The 23,730-nt window shown below is 39.1% G+C and overlaps 1 protein-coding gene across 1 annotated transcript in view; it reads right to left on the bottom strand.

Annotated features, from left to right (window-relative positions):
- Nucleotides 1-14,402: 14,402 nt before the first annotated feature.
- Nucleotides 14,403-23,730, bottom strand: part of AGPAT9 (1-acylglycerol-3-phosphate O-acyltransferase 9) — a 76,914-nt gene continuing 67,586 nt past the window's right edge. The window contains exons 9-13 of the mRNA XM_011985439.1: nucleotides 22,471-22,526; nucleotides 21,865-21,950; nucleotides 21,187-21,315; nucleotides 20,638-20,717; nucleotides 14,403-15,061 (exon numbers count right to left, since the gene is read on the bottom strand). Of these exons, the coding sequence (XP_011840829.1) occupies nucleotides 14,962-15,061; nucleotides 20,638-20,717; nucleotides 21,187-21,315; nucleotides 21,865-21,950; nucleotides 22,471-22,526 (451 nt within the window). The 3' untranslated portion in view covers nucleotides 14,403-14,961. The remainder of the gene's footprint in view (nucleotides 15,062-20,637; nucleotides 20,718-21,186; nucleotides 21,316-21,864; nucleotides 21,951-22,470; nucleotides 22,527-23,730) is intronic.

The raw sequence follows: 23,730 nt of genomic DNA, 5'->3' as shown, positions 1-23,730 counted from the left end.
GACTCTTTTATGAAAGACTTTTCTGTAGCACGTCAGAAAGGAAAAAAAAAAAAAAAAAAAAGAAGTCAGGCTAGAAGACTGATCAGTGATCAGATGGTATCAAGGCTTCAAATACTGGGGTAAGGATTTTCATCTTTATCCTCTGTGGAATGGGAAGCCACTGAAGAGTTCTGAAAGTGGGAGCAACGTGATTCAATTTATGAGTTGAAATTATCACACTAGCTTCTATTTACCAAATAGACTATTTGGGGAACAAGAGAAGAGGCAGGGAGATCCATTAGAAGAGTTACCATAGCTCAGTAAGAAATGATGATGGCTTGGGCTAGGGTGGTGATGCTGGGGAAGTGGTAAATGGCTCCAAAGTAAGAACAGGGGGCATTTCGGAGTCAAAAAGGTCTGCTATTATAAACAATCCTCTCCTATTTGTTTTTTTGTTTGTTTGTTTTGTTTTTCTCCACGGTATGGGGATTGGGAAGGACAGTACATGTACAGAACAAGGAATCACCTGCATGTTTCCTGACTTCACTGGAGAGCACTTAGTCATTCTCCAAGGCACACTCATGTCCTGCCTTCTACACACCCTTCCGCCCCACATTAATCACTTCTCTACACTGCCACAGCACTTTGTTCCTGGGCTGGAAAACAGAGCCTCGCCACTTCCTCTTGTGGTTAGTGGTGTTTGTCTCCACTTCCAGATTTTTCTAAGCTCCTAAATGGCAAGTTCCTGTCTTGGGCAGTGAAGAGCCTCAGGACTAACAGAGCCTGAATTATAGTATGTATTTTATAAAATATGTGTAAATGTCTAAAGAGGATAACTGTTAAACAGAAGCAGTTTCCAAAGAGAGCTAGCTATTGGACCAAGGAATTTCCTAGCTGAAGCTATGGTATTTCATTCATCACTCCATTGGTTAACCAAATATCTGGAGAACTGGCTGGATAGAACAGGATTTCCAGTCATTTCTCTGCCTATCCTAAAAAAAATTCTGGTTCTGCAGGAACATTTTCAGAATCTGCCTTACAAACAACCAGCACTAAAAATTCCTTCCAGTTAGGAAGTTTGACAGGTTCACTTGTGCCTGATTTAGCAACAGACATCAGGGCTGCCTGTATCAAAGAATGGTTGCAATGAAAAACAGGCTTTGAACCAAGGTCAACCCCACAGGTGACTCAGCACATGAGCACTGTCATGTGTGCATTCCATAGATGTCAGCTCCACTCCCGGCTCCTAGTCACAGAGCTTGATTCCATTGACACTATACTTTAGTTATAAAGGAAGTATACTTTTCTGTAAACTCTTTCAAAAGAATGCTTAGGCATTTACTATCCCAAACTTATATGAAAAAAGTTCAAAGCCACTCTAAATCCCCTATGATGTTTTCATCCAAACATGTTTCTTGATTTTGTTTTTATTTTCCACCCGCTTCAGTGGATTTCCATAGCCCAACGTTTTTGTCTTTGTCATTGTTGTGTCCTCAGACCCAGAACAGTATAGGAATTGTAAGCACCAAATATAGATGTTTTCCTTTCTAAAGCTAGAGAAACAACGATTTGAAAACTTGCCCAACTCTAACCTGTGATCCCTAACTGATTTGTGTAATCAGCAAGGATATATCTTGACTAAGCCAAGACATACAATTGTCAAAGGTTCTCAAAAAAGTTTAAATTCACCTATTTGGACAAGAAATATATACATTTCATCTTGAGAGGAGAAGAACTGGTTCTGCTCTTTCAGATATCCACTCCCTGATCTCAGCTTAGAGGGCAAAGGGATTTGAAATGTTTTAGGTCACCAAAATAGAGTATACATTTTTTATTCTCAGAGTTCTCCAAGACATCTTTTCCAGACATACAGCCAAGAGGCCAACAAGTAGCCAGAATTACTATATGTGTCTCACAACAGCAGGGCATGCTCATAACAGGAATTTATGAGCATGGAGGGCCATCAAAAGCCTTGATGGGATCCTCAGCCTAGGCTGTAACATGTGCAACCTGAAAACTCACCACCCACCCACAATGCCAAGAACGCCACTGACCTGGTAGCTTCTTTCAGCTGACTTCCTGCTGTTGAGTTTTTGTATTCTCCACCAATACCAAAATCTTACAGTTTTCCCTGTGTTAGTCCAGATCTCCTATAAATCACTTTATCTTACAAAAACTTTCAGCAAAACATTTAATTTGCAAATGAACAGTAATGATTCTAAGGGAGAGGCTTTTCTCTTTATATTTAAATAATGGCTTTAATCTAGAGTAAAACACTCAGAGAAACTTCTTTTTAAATTTAAAGTTGTCTTCTTCTAAAACTTTTATTTTTAGCAACAAGTACTCACTCTCTTCCTATATGATAAAAGAAAATGATTTTGAATGCTTCCATAACTGGCAAGAAAGTTAGGACTACAGTAAAGACAAGATCGGTTCCCAGAGAAAAAAGCAGAGCAGAGAGCCCAGCAGTTGTCATTTACTTTGTAGGCATTGGCTGAACCAGGCAAACTTGAGCATTGCTTTCTAGAGCCTCAAGGGCCTAAGGGACAAAAACCGAAATTGAAGTCCTGCCCAAGATGGGAAGTCTAACTAGAGTCTTCCTTTGAAGGTGAGATATCAAAGGACTATAACCTCTGTGTAAGAGTAAAGTAGAAACGGCCGGGTGTGGTGGCTCATGCCTGTAACACCAGCACTTTGGGAGCCCGAGGCGGGCAGATCACCTGAGATCAAGAGTTTGAGACCAGCCCGACCAACATGGAGAAACCCCATCTCTACCCAAAAAAAATACAAAATTAGCCGGACATGGTGGCGCGCACCTGTAATCCCAGCTACTCTGGAAGCTGAGGCAGAAGAATCGCTTGAACCCAGGAGGCAGAGGTTCCAGTGAGCCGAGATAGTGCCATTACACTCTGGCCTGGGGAACAAAAGCGAAACTCCGTCTCAAAAAAGAAAGAAAGAAGGAAATCATCCATCCCCAACTCTCAGATGTAAGTAAGGTAAATTGCTTGTGTCAAACCTTACTGCTAAGTGAAAGGGAAAAATAACTTTCCCCCAAAGATTTAGAACTACTTGGCAATTAAAAGGAATGAATTACTTATAAACACAACACGGATTTATCTAAAAATCGAATGCAGATCATTCGAAACTGCAATGGCTCACATTTGGATTTACAGGCTAAATTCTCACTATTTCCATAGCCCAATAACCTCAAGCCAATAATACAGTTTAAAGTAGTACCAGACTGATAGTGCCCTAAAGCTGGAGTGGGCAAACCATACCAGGTGAAGAAACAGTAAACATTTTAGGCTTTGTAGGCCGTGCGGGTCACTATAGCAACTACTCAACTTTGCTTTTGTCATGCAAAAGCAGTTATAGGCAATATATAAACAAATGCTGTCTTCCAATAAAATTTTATTTACAAAAACAGACAGAGGGCAGGATTTGGTCTATAAGCTTTGGTTTGCTGACCTCTGCTCTCCAGGTCTAAGAGAAGATAAAATTCCATAGATGATAATTATGAAAATTCTCTAAACACACAAAGACTCTATGAACAAGAAGCAGCAGAAAAGATAGATCCAGACCCTCAAAAGATATAAGATTTTGGAGTTGTTGGGAAAAACATCAAATCAATAAGCATAAGGTACTTCAAAACTATATGAGAGTAATCACTTTTGAAAAAGAATTAGCTATAACTCTTACAAATGAGAAATAAGGCTGGGCGCAGTGGCTCACACCTGTAATCCCTACACTTTGGGAGGCTGAGGCAGGCGGATCACCTGAGGTCAAGAGTTCGAGACCAGTTTGGCCAACATGGTGAAACCCTGTCTCTACTAAAAATACAAACAAAAAATTAGCTGGAGGTGGTGGTGCACACCTGTAATCCCAGCTACTCAGGAGGCTGAGGCAGGAGAATCGCTTGAATCCAGGAGGTGGAGGTTGCAGTGAGCCAAGATTGTGCTACTGCACTCCGGCCTGGGTGACAGATGGAGACTCAGTCTCAAAAAAAAAAAAAGAAAAAACACAAAGGGAAATAAAGGACATCGACAAGATGACTGACCAGAGTTGCCTGGTACATATCCCTCCCTACCAACAAAAAAACCCAAAACAACAAATAAACAACTAACATTCAACTGTTGTGTCTGAAGGACAGCACTGGAGTGCAGAAAGGGACTGGGGAAATCCCTATGGAGCACAGAAGCCCAGGATGTCAGCAAAAGGCAGGGAGCTAAGCACCCTGCCCGGGCCACCCCATCTCTCCCATTGAGATTGGCTCAGATCCAGGAGGGACTTCCCCATATGGGGAAAAGGTAAGCAGAAGGCCCCCAACTGCCCGAACTGCCACTGCAGATTCCTGTAGTACTTACTATAGGAGAAACCCACAGTCCTCAAAAACCCTTAGCCCAATTTGGGGAGCTGCTTGGAATTAACATAGCTGCATTACTCCAGAGTAGGAACAGAAGGTGTGCACTCCCCACCCTAATCTATCCCTGTGAGCCAAGCCACTGCAGCACTGTGCCATCTTGAAATTGGAACCACTGCTAGAGTCCACTCTGTTCTGGGGTCCAGCAGTCACTGCATGTCTCCAGCCTTGAGTCTCTGCCATTATTTTACCAAGTCCACACAGATGGTTTCAAAACCACAACACTGTCTGCTTGGAACATGGGGCCAGGAACAGCCACAACTTCAGCACTGCACGGTGGGAAAGTCAACCCTTGGCTGGCTGAACTAAATAGTCCAGCGGACCTTCCCCCAGAAAGTCCCCCTTCTTGGCACTCCCCACCAAAGAAACAGCCTGACAAACCTGCCCCTGAGACAAGCCACCAAACTACTGCACACCCATGTCCCAGCTGGAGAAGCAACAAGGTGAACCCACCTCCAGCAGAAACACTCCTGGTGGACCCACCCCCAGGTTCACCAAGCATCTGTGTCCCCGCACCCATGGCCAGCAAAACTGCATGGAAAATTCACCCCCAGCAAGCCAGTCACCAAACCAACCAACCCACTGCACACTTAGGCCTCTGGCCAGAGGAAAAGGTCAGTAGTCCCATCCCCACAAAGATACACCACTGCCACCATAGATTCTCACAGCCTAGGCCACTGAAGTACCCGCAAAGATCATTAGCATGGATTCTAGCAAAAGAATCTTAACAGATTAATAGACTACACTACTGTGTCCACCCAGAACCAAGGCCAACTCAACTTACCGATGGACATCATATGACTCACCTACAGGAATGACTCTACCTACCAAAGGTACTCCATAAAATTGGAAGAGGCAATTGTTTCAGCAGATACACAGGTATCAACATAGAGATACAAGAAAACGAAAATGCAAGGAAACATGACACTTCCAAAGGAACATATTAATTCTCCAATACCAGCACCCCCCCCAAAAAATTTACAAGATGCCAAAAAAGAAATTCAAAATAATGAGTTTAAGAAAACTTGGTGAGATGCAAGAGGATATGTATAGACAATACAACAAAATCAGGAAAACACTTTGTGATCTGAATAAGAAATTTAACAAAGAGATAGATAGAATAAAAGAAACAGAAATCCTAGCGCTTAAGAATTCAATGAATGAAATAAAAAAATGTAACTGAGACCTTCAACGAAAGACCACAGCAAGCAGAAGAATTTCTAAACTTGAAGACGGGTCTTCTGATATGACCCAGGCAGGCAACAACAAAAACAAAAGAATAAAACAGAATGAAGAAAGACTACAGGATTTACAGGGCATCATAAAGCAAAATAAAAATTCACATTATGAGAATTTCAAAAGGAGAAGCGTATAAGTCCATTTTGCATTGCTATAAAGAAATACCTGAGGCTGGGTCATTTATAAAGAAAAGGGGTTTATTGTTGTACAAGAAGCATGATACCTGCATCTACTTTTGGTGACAACCACAAGAAGGTTTTACTCATGGTGGAAGGCAAGGGGAGCCAGCATGTCACATGGTGAGAGAGCGAGCAAGAGAGCAATGGAAGGAGTGCCATGCCTTAAGCAACCAGCTCTTGTATGAACTAATAGAGTAAGAACTCATTCATTACCACAGGAAGGGGACCAAGCCATCATTCATTACCATGGAAAGGGGATAAAGCCATTCATGAGGGATTACCCCCACTAACCAGACACCTTCCAATAGGCCCCACCGCCAACATTAGTGGGGATGGGTCACATTTCAACATGAAATTTGGGGAAGACAAATATCCAAACTATAGCAAGAGATGGGAAAATACATAGAAAACCTATTTCATAAATTAATAGCTGAAAACTTCCAAGGTCTTGGGAGGCATAGAGACAGTCAGATCCAAGGAACTCAGAGATTCCCAAATAGATTCAACCCAGAAGGTCCTCTGCAAGGTGCATATAGTCAAATTGTCAAAAGTCATAGACAAAGAGAATTCTAAAAACAGCAAGAGAAAAATGTCAAGTCACATATAAGGGAATTTCCGCTAGACTAATAGCATAGTTATCAACAGAAACCTTACAGGGCAAAGAGAATGAGGCAACATAGTTAAAGTGCATTAAGGAAAAAAAAAAATGCCAGCCAAGAATACTATACCCAGGAAAGCTATCCTTGAAAAATGAAGTCCATAAACCCTTTCCCAGACAAGCAAAAACTAAGGGAATTCATCAACACTAGGCTTGCCTTAAAGTAAATGCTTAAGGGAGTTCTACATCTGGAAGCAAAAGAATAATAACCACCATCATGAAAACACATGAAAGAACATGAAAGCATAAAACTCACTGATACACCAGATATACAAAGGAGAAAGAAAAATAAATCAAATCTTATCACCACATAAACCACCAAACTTCAAAGATAAATGATAAGAGAGAAAGAAAAGAACAGGGGCTATACAAAGCAATTAGAAAACAATTGACAAGATGACAGGAATAAAGTCCTCACCTATCAATAATAATCTTGAACTTAAACAGATTAAATCCCCTAATCAAAAGATATACACTGGCTGAATGGATTTTTTTAAAATGACCCAACCATGTACTGCCTACCAGAAACTCACTTCACCTGTAAAATACACATAAACCAAAAGTGTAGGGAAAGAAAAAGATATTCCACACAGAAACCAAAAGTGGACAGGAGTAGCTATAGTTATATCTGATAAAATAGGCACTAGGTAAAGAAAACTATTTTTTTAAAAAAGGGACAAAGGGCCAGCTATGGAGGCTCACGCCTGTAATTCCAGGACTTTGGGAGGCTGATGTGGGTGGATCATGAGGTCAGGAGATCAAGACCATCCTGGCCAACATGGTGAAACCCCATCTCTACTAAAAATACAAAAATTAGCTGAGCATGGTGGCATGTGCCTGTAATCCCAGCTACTCAGGAAGCTGAGGCAGGAGAATTGCTTGAACCCGGAAGTCAAAGGTTGCAATGAGCCAAGCGCACCACTGCACACCAGCCTGGCAACAGAGTCAGACTCCGTCTAAAAAAAAAGACAAAGAAGGTTATTATTCACTGATAAAGGCATAAATTTTGCAACAGGATATAACAATTGTAAATGTTTATGCACCCAACACTAGAGTACCTAGATATATAAAGCAAATATTATTAGATCTAAAAGGAGAGATAGACTCCAGTAAAATAATAGTTGGGGACTTCAAGACCCCACTCTCAGCATTGAAGAGATCATCTAGGCAGAAAATCAACAAAGAAACATCAAATTTAAACATACTACAACCAAAAGACTTAACAGACATTAACAACATTTCATTCAACAGCTGTAAAATACACATTCTTCTCATCAGTACATGGAACATTCTCTATGACTGACCATACATTAGGCCACAAAAAATGCCTCAACACATTTTTAAAAACCAAAATCTCATCTAGTATCTTTTCTGACCACAATGGAATAAAACTAAAAATCAATAACAAGAGGAACTTTCAAGCTGTACAAATACATGGAAATCAAACAACATGCACCTGAATGACCAATGAGTGAATGATGAAATTAAGGAGAAAATTTAAAAATTTATTTAAACAAATAAAAATGGAAACACAACACCCAAAACCTATAGGATACAGCAAAAGCAGTATTAAGAGAGAAGTTTACATCAGTAAACACATCAAAAAAGGTAGAAAGATTTCAAATAAATAACAATGCACCCCAACAAACTAGAAAAGCAAGAACAAACCAAACCCAAAATTAGGAGAAAAAAACAAATAATAATATCAGAGCAAATATAAATGAAATTGAGACCAAAAAAATGCAAAAAAAAAAAAAAAAGGATGAAACAAAGAGCTGCTTTTTCAAAATAATAGACAAAATTTGAAAAGGAATAGCTAGACTAAGAAAAAAGAGAAATAACCCAAATATATAAAATCAGAAGCGAAAAAAAAAAGACATTACAACTGATAGCACGGAAATACAAAGGATCATCAGAGACTATTATGAACAACTCTACTTCCTAATTTCTGTTAGAAAAACCTAACAGAAATGGATAAATTTCTGGACACATACCACCTACCGAGACTGAACCAAGAAAGAATGAAAAGCCTGAAGAGAATAATTACAAGTAACCAGATTGAACCAGTAATAAAACATCTCCCAATAAAGAAAAGACCAGGCCCAAATGACTTCACTCCTGAATCCTACAAAATTATTTTAAAAGAACTAATATCAATGCTTCTCAAACTATTCCAAAAAGTTGAAATGGAGAGAATTCTTCCAAACTCATTGTTTGAGGCCAGCATTGCTCTGATAATACAACCAGACAAAGTCACAGTAAAAAATAGAAGAGTATAGGCCAAAATATCTGATGAACAAAGATCCAAAAATCCTCAACAAAATACTAGCAAACCAAATTCAACAGCACATAAAAAATATACAACATGATCAAGTTGGATTTATCCCAGGAATGCAAAGATGGCTCAATATATGTAAATTCATAAATGTGATACATCACATCAACAGAATGAAAAACAAAAACCATATCATTTTTTAGCAAAAAGAACAAAGCTGTAGGCATCACACTACCTGACTTTCAAAATATGCTACAAAACTATATTAACCAAAACAGCATGATACTGGCATAAAAAAAAAAATAGGCCAATGAAACAGAATAGACAATGCAGAAATAAATCCATGTACTTAAAGCCAACTGATTCTTTACAAAGCTGCCAAAAACATGCAATGAGAAGGACAGTATCTTCAATAAATGGTACTGGAAAAACTAGGTATCCATGTGCAGAAAAATGAGACTAAATCCTTAGTATAAAAATCAACTCAACACAGATGAAAGACTTAAATGAAAAACCCAAAACAATGAAACTACTAGAAGAAAATAGGGGGAATATTTCAGGACATTTGTCTTCTTTAAAAACCCAAAACTATGAAACTACTGGAAGAAAATAGGAGAAATGTTTCAGGACAATGTTCTGAGCAAAAAAAATATGAATTAGACCTTAAAAGTATAGGGAAAAAAGCAAAAATAAACAAATGGAATCATATATAACTAAAATGCTTCTGCACAGCACAGAAAACAATAAATGGATTAAAGAGACAACCTGCAGAATGGGAAAAGATTTTTGTGGGCTAATCATCCGACAAGAGAATTTTTTTTTTTTTGAATAGGCTCTCACTGTCACCCAGGCTAGAGTGCAGTGATCATAGCTCACTGCAGCTTCAAACTTCTGAGCTCAAGTGATCCTTCTGTGTCAGCCTTACAAGTAGTTAGAACTACAGACATGCACCACCATGCCCAGCTGATAAAAAAAAAAAAAATTTGTAGAGGCAGGGTCTCACTGTGTTGCCCAGACTGATCTCAAATTTCTGGCCTCAAGCTATTCTCTCACCTTCACCTCTCAAAATGGTGGAATTACAGGCATGAGCCACTGCACCTAGCCACTGACGAGAGATTAATATCCAGCACATACAAGGAACTAAAAAACTCAAGAGCAAAATAATAATAATAATAATCTGATTTTAAAACGGGCAAATGATCTAAATAGACATCTCTCAAAAGAAGACATGCATATGATCAAGTTTACAAAAAACGTTCAACATCATTAATCATCAAGGAAATGCAAATCAAACCCACAATGAGATAGCATCTCACCCCAGTTAGAATGGGTATCATAAAAAAGACAAAAAAATAACAAACGCTGGCAAAGGTCCAGAGAAAGGGGGACTCTTATACACTGTTGATGAAGATGTAAATTAGGACAGCTATTACAGGAAACAGTATGGATGTTCCTCAAAAACTAAAAACAGAACCACCATATGACACAGCAATTCCAGTACTGAGTATTTATCCATAGGAAAGAAAATCAGAATGTCAAAGAGATATCTGCATTGCCATGTTTATTACATTATTTACAGTAGCCAAGATATGGAATAAATCTGTGTCTATCAACAGATGGATGAAGTAAATGTGGTGTATATACACAATGGAATACTATTCTGCCATATAAAGAATGAAATCCTGTCATTCACAGCAACATGGCTGAGGCTGGATGACAGTAGTGGTTAGTGAAATTAGCCAAGCACAGGAAGATAAATACCACATGTTCTCACTTATATGTCGATGCTAAAAAATGTGATCTCATGGAAGTAGAGAGTAGAATAGTGATTACTAAAGGCTGAGAAGGGTAGGAGGAAGGGGAGTATAGGGAGAGATTGGTTCACAGATACAAAATTTTAACCAGATAAGTGAAATAAATTCTGGTGTTCTATATAGCATTGTAGGGTGGCTAGAGTTAACAATTTATTGTATATTTTCTTTTTTTTTTTGAGACAGTCTCACTCTGTCACCCAGGCTGGAGCGCAGTGGTGCGATCTCAGCTTACTGCAACCTCCGCCTCCCAGGTTCAAGTGATTCTCCTGCCTCAGCCTCCCAAGTAGCTGGAATTACAGGTGTACGGCATCATGCTCAGCTAAATTTTGTATTTTTAGTACAGACAGCGTTTCATGTTGGCCAGGCTGCTCTCGAACTCCTGATCTCCGGTGATCCACCCGCCTCAGCCTCCCAAAGTGCTGGGATTACAGGCATGAGCCACCATGCCTGACTTTTTGTATATTTTCAAATCGCTGGAAGATAGGATTTTGAATGTTTCCAATATAAAGAAACAGTAAATGTTTAAGGTGATAGATTTGCTAATTATGTTGATTTGATCACTACACGTTGTACACATGTATCAAAATACCACACTATCCCTCATAATTATGCACAATTATCTATCAATTAATAATTTAAAAATAGGTATGCTAAGGCTGATGCTGCAAATACCAACAGTCTAATTAAAACTCTCAGAAATTATGTGCCATTAGTTCATTATATAACGTTCCAAAGTTTTTACAAGCCACAAATTAACTTAAATATTACTTAGTGTTTTACATTTAATATGAATAGCTGATGATATCTTTTGCAGTTTCTTGATTTTCCTTACATTTTGGGCACAGTCACTACACATGAGGAAAGAAAACAACAAAACCAAAGGAAAGCCCTTTCCCTAGACTGCCCAATTTTGAAAAATAGGCCTGCAAGACAATGTTGTGGATGACTGAAATTATTTTATTGGAGAACAAGTGCTGATTCTGAATGAAAAGACACAGGATTGAGAAGTTACCATCCATCACCTATAAAAAGGGGTATGAATAGGAACTGAGCTAATAAAGACATATGGCAAGTAGAAGACATTATGAGCCAATCTCCAATGCTTGCTTACAGCAGTAGTAATAATAATAAATATGTACTGATCATTAAAAAAGGAATGTGTAATAAAAAATAGAATTGGCCAGGTGCTGTGACTCATGCCTGTAATCCCAGCACTTTGGCAGGCCAAGGCGGGTGGATCACCTGAGGTCAGGGATTTGAGACCAGCTTGGCCAACATGGTGAAACCTTGTCTCTACTAAAAATACAAAAATTAGCCGGGCATGGTGGCGCATGTCTGTAATCCCAGCTACTCAGGAGGCCGAGGCAGGAGAATCACTTGAACCCAGGAGGCGGAGGTTGCAGTGAGCCGAGATCACACTACTGCACCCCAGCCTGGACAACAGAGTGAGAGTGCATCTCAAAAAACAAAAAAAAGAAAAAATAAAGAAAATGTTTTGTTTTATGACTCTCTGTCCCTTTAATCCCATTATCTTAACCACTATTTTTTAAAAAGATCATACCTAGTATCAATCCACTAGAAACAGCTGTTAAAAAACAAAAACAAACACACAGCTTTTGTGAAGATACTTATTAGGGCCCCTAGCAGTATCAATCCCAGATCCCAGCCTTGCCCCCAACACCCCCAACACCCTTCCCCACTTCCCTCCACCCCACCTCCACCCCTGGCCTATCCTCCCATCATAACCTACCCTTTTCTATCATGAAGCAGTTTAGGTCAATAGTGCCATATTGAAGGAAAAAAAAAACGTGAGAGCAGCTTTGGCCAAGAGGCAGTCCTCATGACTACAATACGTTATTTGTACTCACAAGAAACCAACAACCCTTATCATGTACGTTAAAATATCAACAGAATGTGCAAACTGCAACATAGGCACTGAGATCATGCAAATCACCAAGACAAAGGTGACTATGCCTTGAAAAGTCTGTTGACGCAGGGAAACTTCCCCTGAGATTGTTCTTTGCCCCAGAGTGGCATCTGAAACTATTTCCCCTGCGCTCCAAGTATATTTACTGTTTCACACACGGCTGCTCATCCAGTCCCAGAATGTGGCATATTTTAGAAATCCTTGGCATTCCTAGGACCTGCTGTCTATAAATATGACCCCAGGACAAAGAATTGAAATAAAAATAGGGCAACCTTGAGGCTAAATTAATGAATGTATGCAAGGGTTCAATGAAAGCTCAGCTTATCTGATGAGATTTTTCTACCAAATCCTGCCTTCCCTTCATATCGCCTTACAATTAGGGAAGACTCAGGAATACTAAACTCTGGACACAGTATCTCTAAAGTGGGTATGGAATAATATTAAGGAAAGCAAACGTAAAAGGAGTTCTGAGGACCATACGCTAAATCTGAGCAATATCAGCTTTCTAAAAACATGGTTTCAACAACATGGCAATTCCTCAAGCAACCCGAAAACTAGTTGTGTAAATCAGACCTGGAAGACGAAAGTTCAGATAGAGACACTATTAGGTTATCTAGTGAATACATGATAGCATTGCTATTTTTAATACAGTGATCTTGGAAAGATACACTTTTCTGAGAACTGAGCTAATGAAATAAGATTTATTAATTCATGCCATAATTAACATAGAAATTTTTTTTTTAAGGCACTCCTTTTTCTGAGAAAAAATAAGACAAAAGTCACCCAACATACATATTTGAATTTGCTAATTTTCAGTCAAGATCACTCCTAATAGAGTTTGTGGGGCAAAATTTCCCCAAACAACAAAGGGAAAGTAGGGAGAGTGAGAACAGAAGGTGGATGGCCATGAGAGTAACCTATTTGCAAGTTCTCTTTTGGGATGAAATCCAACTAGCTAGATAGATAAGAAGAGTATAAACTGATATATGCTATGCTAGGCCTACCTAGTTAGATATAATTGCCTTAATTCATCTGCAAAATAACTGTAATCTGTGATATTGCTCAAGGTGGAGTTCAGAGGGCCAGAGTCCAAATAACTAGACTAAAAAATAAGATTTAAGTGGGGGGAGGGGGGAGAGAGTCAGTGGCTCATGTTCTTGTTTCCCATTTGTTCCAGTCCAATAAAATCTAACTATGTCACTGAAATGAAAAAAAAAAAACTCTTGTTTGTAATAGAAAAGAATTTAACTTACTCAAAACCAGAAAAGGGGGGAAGGGAGGGAGGAATAATGCAATACACATTTAGAAATATAGAATTTATTTATATTCATACGACAGTTTCACATTCTGTACATGGCTACCAGAACAGATGCCATACTCTCAGGAGTTCACAACGGCATTATATTGCTGTCAAACATTGCTTATGCTGTGTGAGTTGGGGAAAACTTCTTTCTCCCTCTAAAAAAAATTAAGGCTCAGTTTCCAAAAGGTAATTATATCAGTCATTTTTTCTGTTTAAGAGACTGGGAAAATTAGGGAATAAACCACAAAGGGGTGGAGGGTGAGGGGTAGCTCCGCACACTCTCATTCATTCATACTGAAGTTACTCAATGTGATTTTTTTTTTTAAGGCTCCTTCTATCTGAAAATGTGTTTGGTTATAAAAACAAAGAAATCAGTAGATGGGAGGGGTACTAGGTATAGATCTACAGCATTCAAACAAGGAAAACTAAGCTCTTTGTTACCAGTTGCTGGCTAAAATGTGGTCTATGAGCTGCCTACATATAAATGCACACACACATTAACTTTGACTCACTTTTCTTTGGTGAAGCTTAATTCACCTGCAAAATAACTGTAATCTGTGACATTGCTCAAGGTGGAGTTCACAGGGCCAGAGAACTCCTGTGAAAAAGAAAAGTAGTATTTCTCTTCCAACATACTAATAATACTAATTTATGTTTCCTTTTGACTTTCAGAGCAGGTGGCCACAAAGTTGTCCCTTTTCCTAAATACAATCCTCCATTATTCCTTTCAACCTTGCAGTAGACCATAACCATAATGGTCATCTTGCACTGATGTGTAATCTCACCATTTAAGTGACTGAAGAAAGTGGCAAGGCTAATTATAAAAAGAGAGTTTGGGCATTTTTGGAGAATTACCCTATCGATGAGTTCCAAACACACTTTACAAGCACTTTTTTCTATACAAATATTTCATTCAGTCAACAGTGACGCCATCATTTTATCAAAGCAGAATCTGTTTGAACTCAGTAAACCACCTTACAATCCATGGGGCTAATGTTACAACAACAACAAAAGCCAAAAAGGGCACCTGTAGGTTCTGCCTCTGGCATAAAGAGGTAGAGACAATCATTCTGTAGAAAAGATTCACAATCATAAAAACAAAACAGAAAACAAAGCCATTCCATTTCTAAGGGCTAGTACTAGATCTAAAAGCTGTCAGCTGTCCTCTTAGCTGACAGATCCATTGCCCACAATCATCTTGCTGTAATTTTTCTGCTGCTCTTCCTTGAGGGTGTCCTTCACCTTTGCTCTCTTTAGTCCTCCATCCCTGCGAACAGAAAGACAAATACATAAAAGGTACTTTACAGCGGTGATTTAAAAGAGTTAACTTAATAATAACATGCTGTATGATGCCATGATGCTTAGGCAGCTGGGATGAAATAAGGGAAAGAACACTGGATTTGGAAACAGGAAGACCCAGATTTCAGTCTCTGCCCTACCACTTGCCAAACATACATTGCTTTGAGGAAGCAACAATCTCTCTGATGTTTGGTTAAAATAAGTAACAATATCTCCAACTCAGTTTCTTTAGAAGTTAAGGGGTGGTGTATTAAATATTTGGATTGGCCAGGTGCACTGGCTCACATCTGTAATCCCAGCACTTTAGGAGGCTGAGGTGGGTGGATCACGTCAGATCAGGAGTTCGAGACCAGCCTGGCCAACATGGTGAAACTCTGTCTCTATTGAAAATACAAAATTAGCTGGGCATGGTGGCGCATGCCTGTAATCCCAGCTACCTGGGAGGCTGAGGCAGGAGAATAGCTTGAATCTGGGAGGCGGAGGTTGTGCTGAACCGAGATCATGCCATTGCACTCCAGCCTGGGCAACAAGAGTGAAACTTCATCTCAAAAAAACAGAAAAAAAACCCAAAAATTGGATTGAAACAAGGATTATTAAAACTAGGATTATTTCTCTATATTGTTCCTTAAGGAAAACAAAATACTGGTTTTTCATCTACCTATGTCTTACTGGAAAACCATAGGAAAACTTAAAATACACACAGAAGAAACGGTAAGGGTATACTGTATATGTGTGGGTAAATTTCTTAAAGATAAATGATTATTTAAAAAAGATAAATCATTGTTCAAATATAACCCTATCTATGTTTAACAAGTTGTATTTTCATTCAAAGCACTATATTTCCAGCATTTATAATCTTTTATATTCCAAAACAGACTCAGAATAAAACAAACAACAAAATCACAAGTTGCATTCAACCAGAAGTGCCTACGTAAGCAGCATTCCTTCATTCAGAACCTGTAAATCTTTGAACTCTCTCCAGGGTGCCTGTCTGGGTATAAGAACTCTGCAGGCTTTTCCTTCTTTGGATTACACACAAAGAAACAAGGGAGTTGCTGGGAGTAGTTTGGACTATGATAGGTCACTATCTGGCTCCTAATCTAATGTTTTAGATTTTAACTGCTAGGAGAGCATGGGCTAAGAACTTGCTTACTTTATACTCTGACTGTTTAATTTTAACCTAGTTAAGCATGCATGTTTACCAAATGCTTTCTGATGATGATGAATGATCATAGGTTAGCCAGTGAACTCAGTGCCGTGAGGACAGAACTTGACCTCCATAGAGACACCTGCTTGAGACCAATGCAGTGCTCTGGCTTCTAGAGTCAAATCTAAGACACAGCAATAAGTCCTCAACTTAAAAACAGACTGTGATCCACAAATCATCCAGGGGGTCAGTTGTGGGAAGTTTTCATGAAACAAGATGATAATTTGTTGTTAGGTCCACAGAATTGTCCACATAAGCCTCTTTTATCCAAATGAGCTTCTTCTATTAACAGCACTTACCTGAATTCTGAATAGTGAGAACTAAGGCAGCTAAAGAAATAAGAAAGGCCTTTCTCCTTTCACAAGATCCAAGCCCAAAACAGGCAAAAATTTAAGTCTTGAGCAATCTGACATCATTTTGTACAATTCTCCTTCCCAAGCACCCAATAAACCTCATGCTGCCCTAAGCACTTAAACTGTGACTTGCCACCCCTAGAGACTTCAAAATTTTACCCAATTCCCCTTTGCAATGGCAGCAGGTCTTAGTTCTTAAGGAAAGGAGCAGCCATATGTAAGAGCCAGTTTAAGATCATAAAATTATATTTTCACTCAATCGATGAAAAAAAAATCTAGATATGTTAATTCATATCCAATAGGTAAATGACAAATATATCTAGAAAGGCAATGAGGCCACTTTCTTTTCTTTAAGAGGCTAGGTAATTAAAAGTAATTTTATTGTACAATTGCATATGGCCTGATAAAAGGAAATTGGACAATTCTGACGCTCATTTTTGACGGATTTAGTTCAGCCACTCTGATGGAGAGTCTGTACTTGGCTGACTCCCCTAGGTGGTTCTTGCCTCTCAAGGCTTTCTTCCCTTCCTCTGTGTCTGAGACTACAGACACTGACTTCAGGGTAGAAGCAGGAGGGTTGAGTGTCAGGTAAGACAAAGGGTGTGTTAAGAGTTTTAAAAACTGAATAAGGAAAAGGAACCCAGCTGCACATATGACCAGGGGTTATAGGACATCTGTGGACCAAGGTCGTTTTATATAGTTTTATGACGCTATGATTCTGTCATTTAGTTTAACATATTCCAATGTAGATAGTGTAATACAAATGTTTAGTCCTAACCTATGCCTTAGGACTAGTCAGTTTCATACTCCAGGGTGTATGGAACTCAAATCATATAACCTGTTAGTCAAGAACTCATACTCCAGGGTGGTCAGCCAGCATTTAATCAGAAGGCTGCCTTTCAGAGATGCCACTAATGGCTTCAGCTATCTTTATCTTTATTGCCCATCGATTTCTCAAGCTTTGTTAATTAGCATAACAAATTTTATTTATTTATTTATTTATTTATTTTTGAGACAGAGTCTTGCTCTGTAACCCAGGCTGCCGTGCAGTGGCGCGATCTCAGCTCACTGCAGCCTCAACCTCCTGCGTTCAAGGATTCTCAGGCCTCAGCCTCCCAAGTAGCTGGGACTACAGGTGTGCGCCACAGCGCTCAGCTAATTTTTGTATTCTTTTTGTAGAGACAGGGTTTCACCATGTTGCCCAGGCTGGTCTCAAATTCTTAAACTCAGGTGATCTACCCACCTCAGCCTCCTAAAGTGCTGGGATTATAGGCATGAGCCACTGCACCAGGTCCTTGCATAACAAATTTTAGAAATGAGTTTTCACTGTAGAAATTAGTGGCTTGTTAATTTGCATAATGGATATCAGAAACGGTTTACCTGGACACAATTAGTTGTATTCACACTATGTGAATGGATAAATATTTTAGTGATACTCCCCACCCTTGCATAACGGAGTACAGTAAGTCCTCCCTGAACACCATTGATAGGTTCTTAGAAACTGTAACTTTAAACGAAATGATTTACAACAAAACCCAATATTTTTTCTCATCAACATTATAAAGAAAGTACATGGAACAAAATGATGTTATTTATTCAAGAACCTACTATAAAGTCATTTTGCTTAAAGTCACAGCCTACAAGAACCTATCAATGATGTGAAGTGAATGCTTACTGTATAATATCTAGCCAACCCTTCTTCTAGAGGCAGACACCTTAAACCATCCTCTGCTGGTTCAGGAGGGTCCTTGGTTTCCTGGCTGACAGCCTAACTCAGATGGCCAAATCCTCCTCCTAGAAACATTGCTACAATTGCCTCAAATAAACTTTTCATGCAAAGTGTTTTTCAAACACCAAAAACAACAGCAGGAACTTTATTAACTGCATAGGACTTGAAGTATAGACTGTTTTGTGACAGACTGCTAATTTAACACCCTGTATGTAAATAAGAATCCAGTCTCCAGGCCAGGGAGTTCATGCCTGTAATCCTAGCACTCTGGGAAGCTGAGGCGGATCACCTGAGGTCAGAAGTTCGAGAGCAGCCTAGACAACATAGTGAAACTCCATCTCTACTAATAATACAAAAAAAATTAGCTGGGCATGGTGGTGCACACCTGTAGTCCCAGCTACTCAAGAGGCTGAGGCAGGAGAATTGCTTGAACCCAGGAGGCAGAAGTTGCAGTGAGCCCAGATTGCACCACTGCACTCCAGCCTGGGTGACAGAGAGGACTCCATCTCAAATAATAATAATAATAATAATAATTCAACCTCCCACTATAATGTTAGTTAACCTTCACTGATATAGACTGAATGTTTTTGTCCTCCCCAAAATTCCCTAACTACCAATGTGGTGCTATTTGGAGACTGATCCTTTGGGAGGTAATTAGGGTTAGATGAGGTCATGAGGGTGGGGCACTCATGATGGGATTAGTGCCCTTATAAAAAGAAACTAGGACTAGAGAACATGCACTCTCTCTCTTCACGCCTGCACAAAGAAGAGATCATGTAAGCACACAGGAGAATGCAGCTATCTGCAACACAAGAAGAGAGCCCTTATCAAAAACTGACCATGCTGCACCCTAATCTCAAACTTCCAGCCTTTAGAACTGTGGGAAAACAAAGTTCTGTTGTTTAAGCCACCCAGTCTGTGGTACAGTAACTCCCCTCTTATACAAGATTTTGCTTTCCATGGTTTCAGTTACCCACAGTCAACCTGGGAAAATATTAAGATATTTTGAGAAAGAGAGAGACCACATTCACAAAACTTTTATTAGTCAGTGTATTATTATAATTGTTCTATTTTATTAGTTGTTATTGTTGTTAATCTTTTACTATGACTAATTTATAAATTAAGCTTTATCATAGCTATGTACATAAAGAAAAAAACATAGTCTATATAGGATTTGTACTATCGTATTAGGAATTTACTAGGGCTCTTGGAACATATCCCCCATTATCCCAGGGGACTACTGTATTTTGTCTGGCAGCCCAAGCAGACTAATACATTCACCTACGTTCAATCTTCTTCAAACAAACAAAAACTAAAACCATAGTGATCCATAACTAAAATATTTCACTTATTTCCCTTCTTTCAAGTTGTTCAATTCTCTTATTATACAGTTATAGCTAGAGTTAAATATGAAAGAGTCTGAAAGTAGCCTCTTGCCTCCCAATGTCTGCCCTACCCACAAATCCATTCTCCCTTTCTTCTTCAGAAAAAGAACCCTAAATGTGAGATAGGCACATGACCACCCAGAACAATGACTACGTTCCCCAGCTTCCTTTGCAGCTAGGTGTTATCACATGACTTGAGTACTAGCCAATGGATACAAGTATAAGTGGGATATACAACTCCCAGCTTGTGCTCTTAGAGATGGGTGTATCCTTTTAAAAATTCCTTCCTCATAGCCATTTGCTACACACAATGAGTAGAGTTGGAACAGCCATCGTGGACCATAAGAGAAGCACAAATTGAGGAGAGTAAAGCAATACAGATTGAGCTGTTACCAGCCTTGACTGGTTATGTTTAAGTGAGAAATAAACTTCTATCTTACGTAAGCCATTGTTATGTATAAACCACTATTACTTTCAGCTAAATCTATAACTAACTAGAATGATAAATGACATTATTACCAGTGACTCTTTTTAGTTAAAAAAAAAAAAGTCAGGAACAGTAGCTCATGACTGTAATCCTAGCATTTTGGGAGGCTTAGGCAGGAGTTCAAGCCCAGGAGTTTGAGACCAGCCTGAGCAACACAAGGATACCCCATCTCTACAAAAAATTTTAAAATAGCTGGGCATGGTGGCAAGCACTTGTAGTCCCAGCTACTCGGAAGGCTGAGATGGAAGGATCCCTTGAGCCCAGGCAGTCGAGGCTACAATGAACTATGATCATGCACTGCACTTCAGCCTGGGTAAAAGAGTGAGGCATTCTCTTAAAAACAAAACAAAAAAAAGTGATAGTACTTCTGAAAGATCTCTTACCAGGGAAGTTCAGTCAGGCCTCCTTGTATAGCAATAGCAGACTTAACCCTGTTAGCAAACTGGACTGCATCTTCTCCTTCCTGGTTAAAAACAAACAAACAAAAATTACAAGAACATCTTAGTTTATTGAGTTTTTAATACCGTCTCATAATCATTTGTATTTGTTTTAAAATATAAGATTCATATTTCAGCTCAAATGCTTTCTATTCTTAATCAATCATAGCAAATATCATTTGTTCTATCAAGAAAATGCAGTGCTGTATTGTTTAATTTTTTACCATGTGCATATATTTATCACGCTCTTTATTAGTCTTACCCAAGATAATATCTGTAGGTTCAATAAACCAAGAGCAATTGTAAAATCAACATGGAAAAGAATCTCTAAATATAAAATGGTTTGATTTAAAGGGAGCTAAATACATTATTTAAAAAATGACTCATTTGCTGAGCAAGCAGAAAAGCATGGCATGGAGAAGGGAGACACCCAGGTTTTCAGGTGAAGGTCTCCTTGCTTCTACCTGATTAGACAAAGTGTTAGCTAAGGAATACCTCTCTGGTCATCGGGGGCATGTACCACACGTCACAGACGATGGCCCAGCTGGTCATCATTCGAAGCAGGTAGCTCACCATGTTGTACTTACTGCTGTTCCAAAATGCATCACCAAACTGAGGGTTATACTGAGAAAAAAGAAAAGAAAAGAAAATACATCCCAGTTATGAACTAAAAGTAGTTTCTCATCCGTGCCCAATGTTTTAAATGTGGTAGGCCAAACAGCTTTATCAGACTCTAGGAAAAAGAGAAGTTATTTCACTTGATAGAATTTATTAAAAAATAAAAGTAAACCAGGCCAGCTAACATGTCTGACTAGAGCTGACTACTTTTCTGAATAGAACCACAGAGTGCAGCAACAAGAGTTATTTATGTGACTATTAAATATCTGTCTCCTCACTAACTAGAAGGCTGATGAAAACAGGAACAGCAACTGTTTCACTTAACACTACGAGCAAATACAGCGCCTGGCACAGAGTCACCCAGTATACATCTATCTACAGATAGAGAGTGAGCGCATGAGAAAGCAGAGGAGGCAAAGTGCAGAGGACTGGTACATGCAAAAACTGGTGTTCTTCGTTCTTGCAAATGTTAAGTTTAAAATGCTACCAAAATAAAATTACCAATACAATATCTTTATAATAATAATTATTATTCTTATTACTTATCTGTTTTACCTTAATTGCAACTGGATGTATGGTTCCTCCGATTTCAAAGCTCCCCTTTTTAAACATCATGACTGAAGTATTGTTGATGCAAGTTCCTGCAAGGGCGTGAGGGTAGGAGCATGAATATTTTTAAAGGGAGTCATTTTAAAAATAAATTTTAAAAGAAATTATTTTGATATAAAATATTTTAAAATATCAAAATTATAGGCATTGTACTACCAAATCATAAACCAAACCCTGTCAAAGTAGTAATCCAATAGTTCTAACTAAGCAGGTTTAACAAGAAGCTTTGACTTTTCTACTGAACACTCTATGGGCCTATGGGTACAACTTCCTCTCAACAGGTGATAATTTCAATACATGCAACCCTTAAAGCCATGGACAATTCTGTTCTCAGTTCACTACCCAGAAATGACTTTTGAATTAAAAAGGTAACATGATTTCTATCAAATCTCAAAAGAAAGCAAGGAATTAATAGCTCAGAGAATGACACCCCATTCCTGTAAGAGCAGAGATCTGGGCTAAGGTTGCCAATTCTATGGCAATTCTATTCCTCACACATTTTTGCTGGTTTATTGTTATCAACTATAGCTCGGTAGGCAGGCCCATTCTTACCTTCAGGAAAAATTAATATGGGTAATTTCTTCTTATCAGCAATATGTTCTTTTAGTCTATGAAAAAAAATAAAGGATCAAAGTTTTGCCTTTTTTAAGAGAGAGGTGGATGTCCTTTTTGATATTCTTTGCACTTTACTGGCACAATTATGAAGCAATAAGGAGAAAAGAATTGAGATATAGGAAAAAGAAATAAATTTGAAGTTGTTTCCTTTCTAAAAAAGTATAAGAAGAGCTGCACTATTGTAATTTCTCAAATTTCAAAGTAAGTGATTTTTTTTTTTTTTTTTTTGAGATGGGGTCTCACTCTTTCATCCAGGCTGGAGTGCAGGGGCATGATCTCGGCTCACTGCAACCTCCACCCCTTGAGCTTAAGCAATCTGCCCTCTGCCTCTCAAGTAGCTGGGACCACAGATGTGCACCACTACACCCAGCTAAGTTTTTGTATTTTTTGTAGAGATGGCATTTCACCATGTTGCCCAGGCTGGTCTGGAACTCCTGAGCTCAAGCAATCCACCTGCCTCAACCTCCCCAAGTGCTGGGATTACAGGCATGAGCCAACATGCCTGGACCAAAGTAAGTGATTTTCAATGTCTTCGCCTGTTCTTAAAAAAGAGTACTAGACAGTCATGTGACATGGACTCTGGAGACTCTGTGTCAGGAGCTTTGTGCTCTTTTCCATGTACTTAGGTTTCCTCATCTGAAAAATGGGAATATTGGGTTGCTGGATCTATCTGCATTATGGCCATTAAGTACAAGACAATCCTTAAACGATTCAGGTTGAACTTTCCGTGTGTACAACATGAAGCCGAGAAAGACTGACGTTCTTCCAGGCTTAGGTCCTGTCCTCCCTGCAGCCAACACTATATTCCCAACTCTTCTCTCCAGAGCTGCTAAGGGCTGAGGTAGCCAGACTGCAGCTGCCACAGTGTCCCACTGCCAAATGATCTCAAGATAGGGAATTGTTTCTCTAACTTGAAGCACATTCAGCAAATACTTTTCATTATGTTCTTAAGAATATAATGTGTTTATAGAAGCAATAACCAATGTGCCTTCAGTTAAAGGCCTCAGGCCAAAAGCTGTTTCCTAACAAAGGTTTCTGGTAGCTCAACTCTACCCTAAACCCCAAAGGTTCCTTCTCCCATTCCTCTGTCTCTAGCTGGAACTTTTTTTTTTTTTTTTTTAAGACAAGGTCTCCCCCTGTTGCCCAGGCTGGAGGGCAGTAGTGAGGCTCAGCTCACTGCAGCCTCAACCTCTTGGT

The sequence above is a fragment of the Mandrillus leucophaeus genome, unplaced genomic scaffold, assembly GCF_000951045.1.
Source record: "Mandrillus leucophaeus isolate KB7577 unplaced genomic scaffold, Mleu.le_1.0 Scaffold283, whole genome shotgun sequence".
Classification (NCBI taxonomy): domain Eukaryota; kingdom Metazoa; phylum Chordata; class Mammalia; order Primates; family Cercopithecidae; genus Mandrillus; species Mandrillus leucophaeus.
The sequence above is the reverse complement of the archived record's forward strand: the minus strand, read 5'-3'. Positions and strand labels throughout refer to the sequence as shown.